This window comes from Dermacentor silvarum, chromosome 11, assembly GCF_013339745.2.
Source record: "Dermacentor silvarum isolate Dsil-2018 chromosome 11, BIME_Dsil_1.4, whole genome shotgun sequence".
Taxonomy (NCBI): domain Eukaryota; kingdom Metazoa; phylum Arthropoda; class Arachnida; order Ixodida; family Ixodidae; genus Dermacentor; species Dermacentor silvarum.
Window position 1 is genome coordinate 77,323,496 of NC_051164.1, and position 18,934 is coordinate 77,342,429.

An 18,934-nucleotide genomic window follows, 5' to 3' on the forward strand; every position below is an offset into this window, starting at 1 on the left:
TGAGCTGCTTCAAGTCAACGGAAAGCATGTGGGATTTCTTCGTAATTCCGGGTACTTGAAGCCTCACTAATGATCTGGGTAATGTCCAGGGAGGCGTCTGGGGGATGTTGGTGGCCTGGAACCTTGCAGGTATAATACTTGCGTGGCATACAATTGCTTCAGAAAAATCACAATCAAGGTTGGTTCTGGGAAGTGTTGAGAGAGGATGGTGTGAGTGTCTGGTGAGCAGGCGAAGATAGGTGCGCACAGGTTCACAGGACTTGTATACGTCGATAGGTTAAGCCCGTGCTTCCGCTATTGTGCTCTTAGTTGACGTGCAGCGTTGCAAGCCAAGGCATATCCGCAGTGCTTGTTCCTGAAGGCTCTCCAGCGTGGACATACAAGATGACCCCATGTTAGGTAGCACAGGCATGCTGTAGCCCTAAGCGGAGTAACATGTTTTGTCCAAGAAAGATTACGGTCTATAATAGCACCAAGAAATCTGTGGTGGGAGCACCGTTCCGTCGACAACGATGGGATATTGTGACATTGATTTGCGCGTGAATGCCAACCCTGCACGCTTGGTCGCTGAGAGTTGCATGGCTTTTACGGAGCAAGTACTTCGCCGTAGACAGCCACGCGCCGTGCTCTTGCGGCCCTTATATATAATGATGAGCTTTGACAACCTTGCTATATAGTATGAAATGCGACATCGAGTGCGTTGAAAATACGGTATGCTTGAGGACTCCTCAGTGCGAACGTCAATTTTGAAATGTACGGGCAGGCTAACAGATGGCACCGCGCGCCCCTTTTTCAGAATACTGCTTCGTAATCTCCTGCGCAGTTTTTTTTTTTTTTTTTTTTTGCTCTTTCATTTCCCCTTTCATCGTCCGCGTAAAAGAATCAAGCATTTCCGTTTCGTGACGGCAAGAAAATACAATTCGAAGCTTTAAACCTTAAAACGTGAGCTTTCTACGCGCGAACCTGACTGTTCTCGGTTATAGCGTAGAACAACGAGAAAAAGCTAAATTCTTTCTGCAACTGATTGAACAGCCAGCTTCCAGCATTCACTTCTTTCTGTTCCCCCTAGTTGTTTCTCTCTATTTTTCAAGCGAAGACAACTTCTTGCCACTGTCGCAGAGCTCAAGAGCTCATCTTTCGGTTTGTTTCCGCCGTCCGTAACTTTTTTAGAACACTGTCCCAGTTCAAGTACCCATCTCTCCACTGTGTCGCCCTCTTCAGCGAGCGACGGCGCGCGGTGTCGAGCACCGCTGCAGGTATACACACGGCTCTTCTTCGTGTGTTTACCAGCAGATTCCGGTCCGGATTTGTCGTTTCAGCGTGTTCCAACTATCGAAGCGATCTATAGGGTTCCCAAGTACAGGGGACCTCTTCTCTAACTCCAGTGTTTCTTTATTATTATTCGCTTGCTACTGCGTCATCGTTATATATCTATAACTCGCAGTAAGCCGCGCGTCGTACACCGTCTTCCGACATACTTCTGCTCGGCTGGGCTTTGTGCAACCTCTTCTTTTCATTTCCTGTATTTCACTTCTTTTGTTTGTTTCTTTCAGTCTTCATGCCTCCTGGTGTTGTCTGTGGCTAGTGACTCAGAAACGTAAACACGTAGACGATGACTCGTGATGTTTTCATATGCCGGCGCAGCGAAGAAAGATGGGTGAAAAGAAAAAAAAAAAGCTCGTATTGAAAGTAGAACGAAACTACATTCATTTACTTATCTGAAAAGAGTAAAAGAAAGAAAAAATACACTCCCGGAGAAACACACGTACGTGATCGTCGAACCGCCGCGGTGGCTCAGTCAGCTAAGGCGTTGCGCTGTTTGAGCACGAGGTCGCGGGATCGAATCCCGGCGGCGGCGGCCGCATTTCGATGGAGGCGAAATGCAAAAAGTCGCAGTTTCACCTGAAAGGCGAAGCATCAATTGCGATAGCAAATTTGTAGAGAGCTATACGGAGTAATGATAGCAGCTTTATCAGCTGTATAAACTTGGACATGCAGCAGCACCGGCAACACGCAGAACTGTTGTCGACGCCGTCGGCGTCTTGCCCGCGTTCGCTCAAGATGCGTGCGGCGTTGGTGACTGTTGCCGAAGCCTCTTATATAGATAGGCACTTGGTGCCGCAGCTAAACGTCGCCTCCCTTCCCTCCCTCTCCCCCCCCCCTCTCCCACGGCCTTTCGCGCGTCGGAAGAAGGCACGTTTGCTGTACATATATGGTGATTGTAAAGGAGGAAAGAGACGCCTACCTCTGCAGCCCTTAAGGGAGCACAGCGCAGAACGCGCGTTTGTTCTCCGCCGTGCGTTCACTCCCCGTGAAAGCGCGCGTCTCTCGCGCCCTTTCACTCGCACATACAGCGTTCGGCGCGCGGCGACGATTTCATCTCCATTGACGTCATACGGAACCTCACGGCGACGGCGATGGCGACGGCGACGCCGACGGCAGAAATCTGCTTTTGAGTGTCCATATAATTGCTATCGCAATTGCCCGTGTGCTTACGTTGTAGTGCACGTTAAAAACCCCAGGTGGCCAAAATTAATCCGGAGCCCTCCACTACGGCACGCCTCATGATCAGAACTGGTTTTGGCGCGTAAAACCCCAGAAAGAAGTGTCACGAATGATAGGCTAAACACGTGCGGCGAAAAAAAAAAAGGCGCGAAGATGCTGTGTGAAGACGACGACGACGCAGGTGGGCGAAATGAAGCATCTTTTGGACACGTGAAGCACGAGAGAAGATGAATAAAAAGGAGGCGAAGGCCGATAATTCCCTATAACAGGTATGTGCCACTACAATCTAGGCTCTACATCTACATAGTGCTTCTTTTTTAGACTCGTATAATCTTTTAGAGCGAGAGCTCTACTCCAGGCACAAACCCAGAAAACGTCTGGTTCCGTAAATCTGACTTTCAAGCTCAGCCAAGGTGAAACTGAGGCTTAGGCAGCGTTGGCGCCCATATCTTCAAAGCAATCTGCGATGTGGACAAAGTGCGCCGAGTGTTGGTAGCTTCGTATGCGCTGTGCTTTCAACGCTTCGTTCGCGTTGAAGCGAGACGCCGCATGAAGGTTACTTCGCTCGCTGCTGCTGCCGCGCCGAGCAGGAGGGGTATTCTGCAAGTCTCGGCTGTCGCGATCAGCTCAAGCTGCACGAGCGAGCCAGTCTCCTTCTCCCTCGTGCAGCTGGCGCCAATCGCGACAACCGAAATGGATTGTCCACTAGATGGACTCTCGAAGCCCCGACTACACGTCGCTGCGGCATCGCTCCACGGGCCCGGTCCAGGCCCCGCGATCCGTGACCGGCCACTGCCCGGAGGCAACCGCCTGGCCACGTCAGCGGCACAACGCCCGACTGGCCAAGACCACGTCCTGTGCCACGCCGGTCTCGGCAGAGGACCACAACCTCGTCACTCGCAACAGAGGTCGACGCCCACCCCACGCCAGAACCACGCAGGTTGACGTCCTCCACTACTGGTGACGGTGACAATGTTCGATTCCTAGTGACTACTTGTTACTTGTTTAACCGAACTGAAGAACAGTATATAGTATAGTATGGTAGTATAGTATAGTATAGTATCGTATAACAGTGTAGTATATAATATTTATAGTTTATACAGTACAGTCCAACCAGGATATATCGAAGCCACATATAACGAATTATTTTGTATAACTAGCAGCAATAAAATCTACTTGAAAATTTTGGCAAAGAATTTTTATTTTATATATTGAATTACCTATATATAGAACTTTTTTGTGATCCCCTTCAGATTCGATATATCCAGGTTCGACTCGCTGTATATGTATTTTATGTATATAGCTAGTTCTTCAAGCCTTTCGTGCGAGTATAAGGGTTATGATACGTGATATTATTTTGGTCTTCGTTTTCCTTAGTTAAAATCGTTTCTTGAGATAAATGTTTCTTTAATTTGTTTGCGTCGTGCCTCTGTTTCTGGCATGCTGAAATTCGTGACAGTAAGCGCACAACCCTTATGCGGACCGCAGTAATCCAATGTTCAGTGAAAGCACCCTTGGACTTTATACGGAACCTCACGGCGACGGCAGAAATCCGCTTGGAGTGTCCATATAATTGATATCGCCATAAAACGATATTTTTCACCGGAACGAAAACGTAACCGAAACGTTATGCGTTATTTTGTTTCGGAGTGAAACCGAAATATTGTGACGGGGCGTCAAATAGATAAAAAAGGGACAGTATTTATGTACAGGGACTGTTGGCAGAGATGGCCAAGATGGCTCAACACACGCAGCGTTTCCCGGCGATTGTCGTCTTCTTCCTTAATGCAAGGAGGCGGCCCGTAACATCTAACCGCCCCAGCGGGCTGAGCGCCGTCTCGGCGCAGACTAATTACACGAGGAGGCGACGGAAAAGTACGGCTTCAGTCGGGATACGTGCACGACGTCACGATATGGCAGGGTAGATGGCGAAGAACTGTTCAGTGGGGTGATTTCATAGTTCACGTCACTAATTAAGTTGCCGTAAAACCTTGTAAGGTCCGGTATGTTGTAGAACAGCAGGTAGGAGCGTGTCAAAAGGACAATGCAGGGTGGTGCGCATACAGGAGGTAAAACGGCGAAAAGCCGGCGGTGTCGTGACGGGAGGAGTTGTACGCAAACGTGACGTATGGCAAAGCGCTGTCCCAGTCCCGATGATCGTCAGACACGTACATCGACAGCATATCGGTTAAGGTGCGGTTCAGCCTTTCGGTGAGCCCGTTGGTCTGCGGGTGGTACGCAGTAGTGAGCTTGTGCTCCACAGAACAGAAACGAAGGAGGTCATCGACAACTTTCGACAAGAAGTAGCGGCCTCGGTCTGTGAGCAGTTGCCGAGGAGCACCATGACGAAGGATGACGTCATGAAGGAGGAAATCGGCGACGTTAGTGGCGCAACAAGTCGGCAAAGCTCGCGAGATGGCAAAACGCGTGGCGTAGTCGGTCGCAACTGCGATCCACTTGTTCCCTGAAGTAGACGAAGGGAATGGACTGAGGAGGTCGAGAGCGACGCGGTAGAATGGCTCCTGGGGTATGTCAATAGGATGCAGGAGGCCTGCAGGCAACCCTGAGGGCCGTTTACGTCGCTGACAAAGGTCACACGCAGCAACGTAGCGTCGAACAGATCGGTACAGACCAGGCCAGAAAAATCGGCGCCGCACGCGATCGTATGTGCGGGATACGCCAAGATGGCCAGCGGTCGGAGCATCGTGGAGTTCTTGGAGAACAGTAGCACGAAGATGCTTGGGGAGAACAAGCAGAAGCTCTGGGCCGTCGGGAGTGGTACTACGACGGTAAAGAATGTCGTCGTGAAGCTCAAACAGACGAAGCGATGGGTCGGGCTGACGAGAATGGAGGCGGTCAATTATAGATCGTAACGTGTCGTCACTTTGCTGTTCAGTGCGTATATTGGCCAGATCTGCAATAGCCATGACGAAGTCACCGGTACCACGTTCGGCGGTGTCGGGCGGGTCGACAGGGTAGCGGGATAAACAGTCAGCATTTTGGTGCATCCGGCCAGATTTGTAGAGCACGTCAAAGGTGTACTCCTGTAGTCGTAACGCCCAGCGGCCAAGCCTTCCTGTAGGATCCTTCAGCAACGAGAGCCAGCAAAGGGCATGGTCGTCATGATCGGTTTTCGGTTCAAGGGGAAAGTCGGCAATCCGAAAGAACCGACGTCAGTCAAAATCCGCATTAGCGCGTGTCTCAGGGGTCCGCGTAAACGCGTATCTCAGGCAGGGATACTGCTTAAATAATTTTTGCATGCGAACCAAAACCGTAATGAACCATCACGGAGCATTCTTTTTTCGTTCCGGAGCACAACCGGAACGGACCTTTTTTTCAGTGGAACGAAACTAAAACCAGAACGAAAAAACATTTCGCTCCGACACCCTGGTTGGGGTTGAGAAAGGGGCAGAGTCGCTGCGCCCCGCACTTCATCGTGTCACTACTCACGTCAGGGGTGTAGGAGGACCGTCGAATTGAAATTTTCTTTACTGTGCTCTCCGGGATCGGCCCAGATTTTGAAGTATGATGACGTGTTCAATAATTTGAAATAATTTCCGGGATTTAACATGTCAAAACTACGATCCGATTATGAGGCACTGCGTTATGGTAGAAAAGCATCCGCGGCGTAATGGTTATAAAAGTGTGAGGCTTCTGTGCTAGATGTCATCTGTAAAAATTCAGCCCGTTGTAAAATTATATTGACAGATACTAAAAAAATCACAATTTCGCCATAAGGGCGTAACAATTAATGCGATAGCAACATGATAGCATATTACACGAGATAAGACTCGTAGCTTCAGTGGCAGTGTGAATTAGAGTAAACATAAGCTGGATAAGTAAACACGCGTGGCATCCCGTGCGCGCGCACACACACATGGACCGAAGAACTCGATGACCGTGAGCCGCACCGGCTAGAACTTCAGGGTCTCGTCGGCGTTGTCGCCTTGCGTCGGCCTCGCGTTCACATGCTGCGGCATGCTCACGGCGGGCATGATGCCCCTCCACTTCGCGCTTTTGAACTGCAGGGATTTGTCGGCGTTGGTCTCCTGTTACTGCAGCGCCGCTTCTGGGCGCTCCGGGCGTGGTCTTGGCTGGACATCTTGTTAATGCATTCGAAAACTATGCCGCGTGAAAGTAACGCTGATTGGGAGATCCGCCATTCCTTTCGCCACGCTCCCCCTCACTCAGTCCGCGAACACTCACTGAAATCCATATAGGCAAAAGGGATCGATCGAGAATACGACCATAGCGTGAGTGACATTTTCGCCATTCTGAAGAAAGCAGTAAAACGTGGAACAAACGCGGAACGAAACTTACCATGCTGTCGTGCAGGACGTGGGTAGCGGAAGTGATCGAGTTCTGTTTGAGAGACAAAAAGACGACGAAAGGTTAGCCCTGTTTCCTCCATAGTGGCTGTTCAATCTGAGTTATGGCGTCATGATACGTAAGGCGGTCACGTGGGAGGAGGAAAATTTCGTTGCACCGTTTCGGCACTCACTCCGGCCACTCTGCTGCTCGTTGCGTGGCCCGATGTACGTACCAGCGTAACAGACCACCGGGCGAGCAGGAGCGAGGGCGACAACGTCACAATGTTTTCCTCCCACGTGACCACATTCCGTGTCATGACGTCGTGGCACGTACACCTCTAGGTAATAGAACCGCAATTGATTCATAGAAAGGCTAATAGAGTGAAACATTAAGGGCGCTGTGAGACTTATCAGTATATTTCTCTAGATTATCAAGTTCAGTGACCTTCTCTTGAAGCAATATATATATATTATCGCAGCTTGCACTAGTTGTGCAAGGCTGGAGCAAACAGCGCAGCTTGTGATCGACCAAGCTACAGCCAGGGTCGCTATCCCGACGACGCTGGATACTCAAACGCAGACTCTCGTGCTCTCGTTCTCGAAAGTCGGGATCTTCGACTCGACGACGCCCCTTCTCGGCTGCCGCTTCGGCACGGTATTCCGGATCGGCTCGCCGGCGACGCGCAGATTCTCGCTTGGCCGCACGACGCGCTTCAAGACGCTGACTGGAGAAGTGTTGACAAGTCTAGGCGAAGCGAGGCACACGCGGTTGCTAGGCGACGCGAAGTGACGTCATGGCTAGACGGAGCAGGCAAGGTAGATATATACCTGGTAGCGAAGCTTCCATAGAAGCCCATACGTTCAAAACATGGCGGTTCATCGGCGGTTCATGGGGCTTAGCGCCATCTGTGTGAGGAGGGAACACTTACGGCGGAAAAAAAATAATGTGACGTCATATACGTTGAAAACAGAAGTGACGTCATTTTGTTCTCAAAGGGGCGAAATTTGTTTCGCCCATACAGCTGTATATTCAAATTCCCCGCCATACGACTTGGTAGGCGTTCCGAGCTTTCAGCACGGAAAGCGAGGCAGGAAAAGGTCTGCCGTACGGGTGTCGAAATCGCATCCCTGCACTAAACATACTTTCGCTGGAGGTAGACGAACGCTTTGGGCGTAGAGTGCTCGTTCTTTCGTCAGACGCCAAGCCCGTCGGCCAGAGCTGTCGCACGAAAACAACTAAATTAAACAATTATCTGGCGGTTGCAACTTACTGCTTTTGACTGAACAGGTTAAGAAACAATGAAACTACCCGCGTCACCAAATTTAGACAAACGTCGATAAACAAAGCAACACAACATGTGAGGGGGGCGTAATGTAACAGGCGAACTTTACGAGAGCGCCATTCCACGCACTCCAAGAGCTGCATTGCATTGCAAGTGATTGCGGCGTGAACGCCCGCCGCTATCGATGGGCGCTCTTACGGTGGGCGCTGAAAAAAAGGTATTTATTGATAATGATAAAGTAAAATAGAATTGTCACTTTTTTCTCGCCATGCGCATATAAAATTGATTAGGAACTTTATTTTCGTTGAATGAATATCTGTGTCTCTCTTTAATTATAAAACGCTTTTTCCTTTCCCAATGTTTGTTCCCTCCAAACATAGTCGCGCTTCAATCGCTGCTCCCATAACCACCCTTGCTGATGTCGGTGACAATTCGTTATGAACCGCTTTTCGCCCGAAGCTTCGCGACCTATGGAAATCGACCTTGGAGCAGGTTTGTGGTCGTAACAGATCGTCGGTGCGGAGCGGCGGCGAAGCCAGGCGCAGCTGTGCCAAGTGGTTGCTAGGCAACGCGCGGTGACGTCATCGCCAGGCGCAGTTTCTCGCCTAAGCTATACGGGCCAACCTCCGGCTTCAACAACTCAGCTGTTAAAAAAAATGAAAAGTCGGAAATGTCGAGTCAGTATTTAAATGATGTGATCACGTGACGTCGGCATCCGTTCTATATGCCGTTATGTGACTTCCTAGCGTACCAAAACCACTTCAGTAGCAGTGACCGACTTGCTTCTGCAGAAGAGTCACCTACCAACGTGACCTAACTTGCACCTCTAAAGGGCGACGTTGTTAGCTGCACGCGGGATGTTCTTTTTGGAAGGCACAAGATGTTGCCGCCAGTGCGCAACAACACAACTTTTTTCACTCTTCTTATCCGGGCTTCATTCCACCTGGTCGTAGTTTTATTGACATTTCTTACGCTGCAGTGGCCTTCTAAAATAATATAGAAAAAAATATATGCGGATCCACGCACATGACGGAATTTGTGTGGAGCGAAGCGTTCGTGAAGCGGTTATACTTAAATGCTATAAAACTAAATGCGACGCCTACAACTGTATTTATCATGTATGCAACGGGTAATCTCACGCGATGTTTTTTTTTTTTTTTGGTGGTGTTCATGTTTATCCACGTTAACCGATCGCAACTTTAAATGCGATCCATTGTTTTTCGTTTACGCTCCACACTGTTCGCAATCCAAGCCGAAATGTAAACAGCCGTTCGTGCGAATTAATGCACAACGCGAGAAGCCGACGCAGTGACGTCACCGGGACGAAGGTGACGTCACGTATGTCGAGGTTGAAGAATGCAAACGAAAGATGCATGCCGAGAGAGGTACGACGCGAAACACAGGGGAGTAAGGTATTTTTCCACGTTTCAATCCTACGCTTCCAGCGTTATGGAAACTGGCGCGCGCGCGCATAAGCACCCGTACACGGAAACACAAACACAAACAAACACAAACGCGCGTGCGCTCACGCGCGAGCGGGCAAAGGGACGAATGCACTTGACGGCGCTGTTGAGACGGGCACGAAACACGTACAGCCGTGAGCAAAAGTGCAAACGGACCAGGGAATGCGCGATAAAGCTGATTTATTTTTCTCCCTTGGGTGTTGGGAACTTTCCATGAGCACTCGTCAATTTCAGTTCATGCGTGTTAACTACGAAGAAATAAAATTGTTTTTTTTTTCCGGCGACCCTGTGGTCCGTATATGCTTTTTGTTCACGGGTGTACAACACCACCGGGTGCGTTCCATCCCCAGTCTCGATGTGCAGTCAAGTGCACTAACTGTGTGTATGGCCAACTACAGTTCAAATATTCAAGATACAGCGACAGGGCGTGAAGCACGTGGCTGTTTGGCAAGACAAGCAGTATTCACGATCAGGAGAGTCTTGGAGGGATCACTAAGAGAGCTTCGCTTAAAGAAAAAAAAAAGAAAAGAAGAGACTAGGCAGCGGTCTGAGACGACGACGGCTCGAATATGCCACAAGTTTTCTGTGGTCCTTTTTTCCCGACAAAAATAGAAAGCCGGCAAAATTTGCAACATACCACGTGACAATGCGTCCTCACGCTCCAAAGCTTGCAGCGCTATCAAACGTAAAAGCCTCGTTACAGTACTCTGTAACCTCGTCCCCGGTGTAAAGTACACTCTTTAGGTGTGGACCTCGCCACTTGCAGGAAGGCCTGATAATGTTGTTCTGTATTTTGATAAGGCGCGTGGAGATTACTCCGATCATATGCTGGTCACGTGAGGTGGTAACGCCCTCCTGTGGGAAACGTCCGCTGTGATGGAAGTATTTTTTTTTTCCTGCACGCCCGTTTTTTTCCTTTTTTTTTCTTTTTTTTTTTTGCTATGAATGAAATTACATGCCTACGTTCCCTCGTGAAAACGTCGTCGTCAGAGCACGACTTCGTGCTAAGTCACCGAAAAAAGTCAGTTTTACAAGCTACGAGAGAGACATACTTTTGGCGCTCAATTCAAACGTGTCCCGCGAGTATAACCATTAGCACCGTCCCATTTTGCTAGTCGCGAAGCCGTCACAGCATGCTATACTGTATAGCGCCACGCGCAAAAGACAACGGTGGCCCGGCCACTGACAAGGCAGAAACTTCCCGCCGGCCCTGTTTTTGCGATAAGCGAGCGGACTGTCTGCCAGTTGCCATGGCGACAAAACTATTTCCTTTCGGTCTAGTTATCGCTATTATATGTTGCGCAGATTTTTTTTTTTTCAACGGATGACGCTGCTATCATCGGTCTGTTTAAGGGCAGCATGAAGGGACATTATCTGGGCGCGTTCGCGACGGCATTCGTTGCGATCGGGTCCACACCCTTAAAAACTTATGTATATCCTCCCGAGACCCGAACACAACTATGGGACATAATCGCTCCTCAAGGTGGTTTTTATTGTCTACGGTTATGTTTTGAACTTGAAAAACAATTTTTAAAATTTAGATACGACCATTAGATGCCAAAAGCTGCGTCTCCGTGTACGCTGGTACCTCCATCATCTCCTCATGTTTGCTATGGTAAAAACTGCATTTCATTGCTTAAACGCAGAGGCGAAGATGGAACTACGTGTAGTACATTGCCGTGTTGCTGTCGCGTCCGGTATTTTCACGCAATCTACGCATGTAATGCGTAGGATGGATAACCGGTGGACCATTAGAGTTACAGAATGGATACCAAGAGAAGGGAAGCGCAGTCGAGGACGGCAGAAAACTAGGTGGGGTGATGAAGTTAGGAAATTTACAGGCGCAAGTTGGAATCAGCTAGCGCAAGACAGGGGTAATTGGAGATCACAGGGAGAGGCCTTCGTCCTTAAGTGGGCATAAATATAGGCTGATGATGATGAGTGATCTCGAAACACCCCCAAGGTTGATTTCGGCCATGTGGGACGACACAGAGGTATAGACCAATTTATTGTCAAATTTCTCGAAAGCGGATGCCGATAATATGAGTAAACCACTTCTTTACAGTTACACATGTACCGTACTTCATACCCAGAATGAAGACGACGCCGAGCTAACTCGAGATATCGAACGCATGCGACAACGGCGAGCCGAGGAGGAGGCGTTGCGGGCAGAACAGCGTCAACGTGAAAATGGCGGGAACGCGTTCACCGGGGCTACGGTGGCTAGATGGGTCTAGCCACCGTACCGAGGCCAACGTCCGCTTTCGGTGGGAGTTTCTCGAGCGGCACTTTGGCTTCGACTGCGACGAAACGTCCACGTTGAAATCACGAAGTGGAACGCAAGCGCCAATGGCGGGCGGATGCTGCTAACCACGACGCCAAGCTAACTCGAGATATCGAACGCATGCGATTACGGCGAGCCGAGGAGGCGGCGTTGCGCGCAGAGCAGTGGGCCTCTTCGATTATCCGTCTCTGACAGTCTCGGACTGTCCGAAAGACTGCATTCGCAACGCTCATTGGCTGAAAGCACCGTCTCGGGCAGTCCGGGACTGTCAGGAATGGATAATCGAAGAGGCCCAGTGTCCACGTGGCAACGGCGGGAACGCGTTCGCCGGGACGTTGCGCGTGCCTGGGTACGACGCAGAGAACTGCGTCACTAACGGCGCAGCCAATGAGACCTTTATCGAAACATGTGGCGAACGGTTTTTCGTTTCGCCTAGCCATATACAGCTTTCTCTGTAAAAAGTTGAAGGCCATGTGCAATATATAGTACAAAGGGTCTACGGAGGATATACGGCAAGAATCTGCGTAATTGCAGCTGTATAACGAGATAGGTGGGTGTCGCTATGGCGTCGCGCTGCTGAGCTCGCGAGTTCGATCCGGGCTGATAGATGTATTGAGCGTTCTATGTCGTCTATCGAATCCATCGTTAGCTCTACGTGGCTCTACGGGATGTCGCTTCTGTCATATCGCGCCGTGCCCGTCGTCCTTCTCGCTTTCGATCCCCTATTGTCTCCTCGTCTAAACCTATTGGTAAGACAATCATAATACGGCCCCTGTCCAGAAATTAAGGGGAACCAGTTGTTTTAATTTGCATTTTACGTAATTAATACTGTCGACATTGCAGGACTATCGATTGTGTAGGTATTGGGAGCATAAACACTGTTCTCACTGCTAAATTTAACATTGCACAATAAAATTGAAGGGATTGAATGACGTCGGCGCACAATAGTCAAACTGACCCCTGACAATTAATACTAAATGCGCTTGACCACACCTGCTTTTTCTTTAGGGTTAATCTAGCAGAGTGCGCTATTCCACACAGCGTCTTGGAAGGAGGACTCTCTTTTCGCGTACCTAAAGTGGATCATGCATACGAATTAGCTTGACAGTTCCTTCACCTAGCTTGCTGGCCCAGACATGCGGCGCCTGTAGTTGCGAGAATGGAGTCCGAGATGCTCCGTAATTTCAGGTTAGTAAGCTGGCCGTAATGCGCCGGCTCATATTTTATTTCTAGAGCACCCGGACCCCCACGGGAATTCTACTACACGAAGTTTTAGCTCGCGCTGCTCGTAAAGAACTTTGGTGACGCGCGCTTGTGGGTTTAGAATCTGTAATGGCGACCATCGTTCATTATAGAACAGAAACCCGTAGTGTTCTGCAGCGGCGTTGCACGAACGAGTAAATGTCAAGGTCGGAGTATGCGAAAAAGAAACGGGCTTGGCGTAATGCCGTAGATTTTATGGTAATGAGGGTGTGTAAGAAAAGCCCTGTGTACCCTAGCAAGTAAAAGTGAGAATTGCTCGTGGAATTCGTTTCCCCCAAAAAAGGTTTATAAATTTACGGAAGGGCAACCACTGCGCGTTAATGGGCGTTGTTCATACTTCTTCCTGATTGAAATGGTGCTGCCCACTCTGTGGTATCGGATTAGAAGGCGTAAGTACCTAAATATTGCAGTAAAAATTATGTACTCTTTCTGCGTACATATTCCCGCCATATCAACGTGTTTGTTGGCAATCAGCATTTCTTCAACACCGCCGCACCCCCCCGTCACAATCACTTTGCACAAGTAAACATCGAAGTTTAATCAATTCACTTCTAAATAGCCAATCCATAAAGCGTCAATGAAAATGTTACGGACGATGACGAGAAATGACCGATAAAGTGCGTTTAGATCAACCTAGGTCTTGAGTGGTATTTAGTCCCAACGAAAAAAAAAAAAAAGAAAAGACCGTGTCACAACGCTTCCACGTGCCAGCGATAGCGGCGGTATCAGACGTGGACCTGTGCATCTTGTGGCTTAGAATTCGATGAGGACCGAAGACCGAAAACTTGCTGACGCGTCGGGAAAACAGCGCGGCCGCTCGTTCGTCGTTACAGCGACAGCCTTTATTTGACTAGGCCGCGGTTAAAGATATACAGTGTGTCCCAGCTAACGTTATCCACGCTGCTCAAAGGAAAAAAAAATTCCAATAACAGGGTGCAAGATAAAATCATAAGACCTATGGTGTTTGGTCGTCAGAGGCTTGACGACCGAACACCCTAGGTATTATAATCGTATCTTGCGCCGTGTTCTTTACAATCAGTACTTGGACAAGCGGCTGTAGCCCGGACAGATGTTTATAGTGCTACAAGTGCTACTGTGCTGTGCCACCTGTGACCGATTGTGATTGTGTATCTGTGCTCCTTTCTTTCTGTATCTCTACTTTCCTGTCACTTTACCTCCCCCTCCCCTCTCTCCCCGGCGTAGGGTAGCAAACCGGATCTTCCGAACTGGTTAACCTCCCTGCCTTTCTTCTGCCTCACTCTCTCTTGTTGAAGAGCTTGGCTGACGCAAGCTGGGACACCCTACATCCTCCTAAGACCCCTTGTACAATACATTGCACATTGACTTCAACGTTCTTTTCAAAATTCACTCAAGTGATTACGCAAAATATTCATTCCGGCTATGAAGTACGGTGCATCTGTAACAGTAAAGAAGTGCTCTATCCATACTCTTGTCATCCGCTTTCGAGAAATTTGACAATTGATTTAGAGCTCTGCGATCGTCCCAGACGGCCGAAGGCAACCTTGCGGCGCGTTTCGAAATCACTCAGATTGCGTGAAAATACCGGAAGCGACAACAACATGGCAATGTACTACACGTATTAGTACCATCTCGTCTCTGCGTTTAAGCAATGAAATGCAGTTTTTACCAGATGAGGAGATGATGGGGATACCACGTACACGGAGACGCAGTTTTTTTGGCATCGAACGGTGGTATATAAATTTTCAAACTTGTTTTTCAAGAGAGGAAAATTTATTTACAGAAAGGCAGAGAGGTCGGCCTGAGCTCTAACTTGCTCTGGCCTGCTACTCTACACTGGGGAAAAGGGACGGGGAGGAAAAGGGTTAATGAATGATGATGATGATAAGAGGAGAAGGTGTGTATATACAAGTTTACAACGTTGTGGCATCTCTAAAGCCGTGCGTCCAGCCCAGTGGCTTGTAGAAAGACTAAAGCGGCACTGGTTATCAGGGCTGCGCTGTTTGCGTTGGGCCAAGGACCTAAACGAAACTCGTCTGATAGGGCGATGAGTAACACGAGAACATCGAAACGTTGGCTCCTGCTCTCACCTTGTTCTCGTGGTACTCATCGTCTTGAATCGACATCTCCCGCATTCCCCTTGTTTTCCCTCGTGTGATAGGGGCCTCTTATCGACTTTTACAATTGAATTCGAGACCAGTTTCTGTCATTCTTGCGCGTAGCCGGGACAAACGCAAAATATATGATCAAGTGTTTCTGGTATCTGGCAGTATTCACAATTGGGGCTAGTGTCACTGCAACCAATCGTATGTCTATAACGATTCGTGAATGCGACACCAAGGCAAATCCGGTGCACCATGCTTGTTTGGCTTCTTTTGAGCTTGTGAGGAATACGGTATTTAATTTCTGTGTCCTATTTATGCACTCGCTTGTGTTGACGATCTGGTTGGGTCCAGTGCTCCAACGTACAATTGCGTATTACGCAACAAAGTAGGGCATTTGTGTCTGTTCGTGAGAATGGAATGCGTACTTCAGTCGCATTATTTAAAGCAGCTTTCGCTTCAGCGTCTGCCTGTTCGTTCCCTATCACGCCACAGTGTGAAGGTATCCACTGAAAGGTGATATGGCCATTTCTATTTGCATGGTCGAGTAGCTCTGCGATTTCTATAGCCATTGAATGATACGGGCCCCGCCTGTGGACACAGTCAATGGTTTGAAGAGCTGGTTTGGAATCGCAGAATATCGTCCATGCGCGTGGAGGCTCCTTGGAAAGAAATCGTAGTGCCTCAGTTTAAAACATAACAGTAGACAATAAAAACCATCTTGAAGATCGAGCGATTATGTCTCATAGGTGTGCTCGGGTCTTCGGAAGATATACCAGACGGCGGCTTCCCGCCACAGACTCGTTTATTGTAGCTGACGACGCTGGAAAGGAGCACCGAGTACGGCTACGCTAGCGGCAAAAACACGCGCGTCATGCCGCGAGCGGCTAGTTGCCGCGCGTCAGCGCCTTGCCGCGAAGGCCACCATTCGCGACAAGCGCATCTCGCCGCGCAGCAGCGCGATCATCGCCATGAGCGGAAAGGATACGATCGGACAGCGTCCAGAAATCCCTCTATGGAACCGCGAGAGATGACGATCGTCGATTGAAAACCCGGCGCGGAGCGGCGGCGGTCCGGTTGCCATGGATCCGTGACGTCACCTTCGTCGATCTTGATTTGTCATTCATCTCGCGGCACGCCGCAAACCCCCCCCGATTCCTGCCGCTTCTGCCGCTCGCGGCATGACGCGCGCGTTTTTGCCGCTAGCGTGGTTAAGCGTTGGCTTTCGGCCGCGAAATGCTAGCTTGAACGGCGTTATCGTTTTCGGTTTTCACCCAGACATAACTCTGAGCAGATAGCATAATCGCCGGGAGAGGGGGTAAGTGGAGGGACAGTGCGTGCAAAGCTGAGAACGAGCGAGGAGCTGAAGCGAAGGGTAAAATCACTTTCGGAACGCCATGGGTGCATGACGTAGACGAGACTAAGGGGGCAGAGAGCGAAAGGCACCGCCGTATTCCAGAATCGGCGCTACTTGAAATCTTGCTCTGCGTCGGGCATGACGGGGCTTAAAGATAATTTGCATCATCTGGCACAGACGGTTTTTTTTTTTTTTGGTACCCGTCCATACCTTCGGCTAAGAGTTCTCCACTCTTCGCCGTTTCATTTCACGCCCGATAGCCCACCATTTTCGTACAAATGCACGCTTGGGCAATTCGTAGCAATCCAGAGAAAAAAATGAGAACTAGAAGGGTCAGCTGACGACCAAATTAAGCAGGGAAATGGGTAGCGCGCTGCGCACATTTCATTGCGTCAATAACTCTCTAAGAACAGCTTTATATTAGCTGTAGATATGACGTGTCTTGATAACAAAAAAAAATATTGCAGAAAGAAGAAGCAGACAGACTCGGATTGCGAGTTATTCGACTTTACCACTCAAACACGCGACTTGAACTCAAAAGTGTTACGAAATTGCGCGATGAAATCTTTATTTAGGCATGTGACCTGTAAAGAGAAGCGACAAACTCCAGCATTCGGGGAGGTCTAAGCCGGTGAATAGTTACTGCGTTGTTGGCTGCGTTAACTAAGAAGGAAAGATAAAGCTCCGAACAAATATATAGCCTATAGGGTACTTTCTTTAAAGCTATACAGAATTCTTTAAAATAGCCCGTGGCATATAGCCTGCGTGAATTGTAATCCACGCACAGGATTACTCGATAAGACAGACATTACTTGCGTAAGTAATTAACAAAATGTCGCTGAATAATTTACGATCATATTGCAATTTACGCAGTGTAGCCGATAAGTTTGCAGGGCATATCAACTTGAAACGAACTATGAAGTTGGCACCTGTTTCGAGATATACACCATCAAAGTTGCGGTAAAAATACACTGTTAACCCACTTGCTCTTTTGCAGAAAACGCCGTTTCATGCATTGAAGCATAGGCCAATGAGCCATCCCAGTAAACAAAGCTTAATCATCATGCATTGAAGTTAAAAAGTAACAGGAACGCTAATGTATTTCGGAAATGATTATCTCGAAACGTGTCATCCCGATAATTCGTTCCAAGGGCACACGTCTCGCGAACTCATCGGCTACGTACAATTCCTAAACTGAAATATGTGCCCTAAAGTAATTAAGAAGTTAATTGGAAAGTTTCCGCTAATTAGTCAATCGCGCATTTTCATTTGCCATGCAAGTAATGCCCGCCTCTTCCAGTAATCCAGCTCAATGATAATAATTACGCAAACTGCCGTAGGAGACTTTTTTTTCTTAATTCTGTGTAGCTTAAAAGACAAAACACCGGTTATGCAATCCGAGGCGCCGACAAAATCGCGTACACAGTGGCCACGATACGACAGAGATTGCACAATGGCCGTTTCAATATTGCCAGAGGCAACAATATTGCAAGAGACAACAATAGCTGCGACTGGTGGCGGAAGATGGCCATGCGACACGTGATAACGTGTGCTCCGTTTACTTCGTGCTGACACGAGCGTCAATATGTTCGTGCAGGGACGCGCGTTTATACAACGAACATTAACGTCGTCAGCTGCAGAGTACGGGAGCTTAACGCTAACTAGCCGACGCCACTGAAAACACAAGCATGAGCAACGCACATACCTGGCCGGAGAGGAAGAAGTCGAGATTGTCGCAGAATGCCCGTCTACAAGGTGTCCCACTTGACCACGATACACATCCGCGAAGCTCGAAACATACATGCCACTGGCTTTCATTAAAACATTATTATAACCTGCTTTAGCTAAAGAATGTTCCCGACGCACAAAAAGAAAGAAAACAAAAGGCCGCGCACGTCCGAAGCGGCTGAGTACACAATTCTGACTGCGCCTACGACCCCTGGCGGTGGCCGCTGGGTTCGAGACGTGTCAGAAACGAGCGCCAAGAGCAAGCCGCGGATAAATCCACGGCGGCCTTATCCAGACCTGAGTGCTGTGCTGCTCGCAAACGACCGGCGTGACTGAGCGCTTTCTCTTATCGGATGTGCCTGGCCGCATTTGGGTCGTGACGAAGCGGTATTTGTCGTGCGACGGCGTTGGCACGGCACGCTTCGAATCCCATGCAGCGCTGCAGGCGTGCCTGTCTTATACGTCATCAGCGACAGGGAACTGAAATGAAGCGCTGTGCAGATACGATGGCATTCCATGTCTTGAAAAACGATAATAATAAGAGACGCGTGATGACAGCGTTCCTGACGGTGGTTGGCGACACCCGGCTGGTTCTTTAGCCAACTGGGAAGCAACGTTTTGTATAAACTATCGAACTAAACTAACGTCATGCTGACAGGT

The 18,934-nt window shown here is 49.0% G+C and overlaps 1 protein-coding gene across 1 annotated transcript in view; it reads right to left on the reverse strand.

Annotated features, from left to right (window-relative positions):
* Window positions 1-18,934, reverse strand: part of LOC119433767 (uncharacterized) — a 128,092-nt gene that overhangs the window by 105,520 nt on the left and 3,638 nt on the right. Inside the window, exon 2 of the mRNA XM_037701015.2 lies at window positions 6,826-6,867. Within this exon, the coding sequence (XP_037556943.1) occupies window positions 6,826-6,867 (42 nt within the window). The remainder of the gene's footprint in view (window positions 1-6,825; window positions 6,868-18,934) is intronic.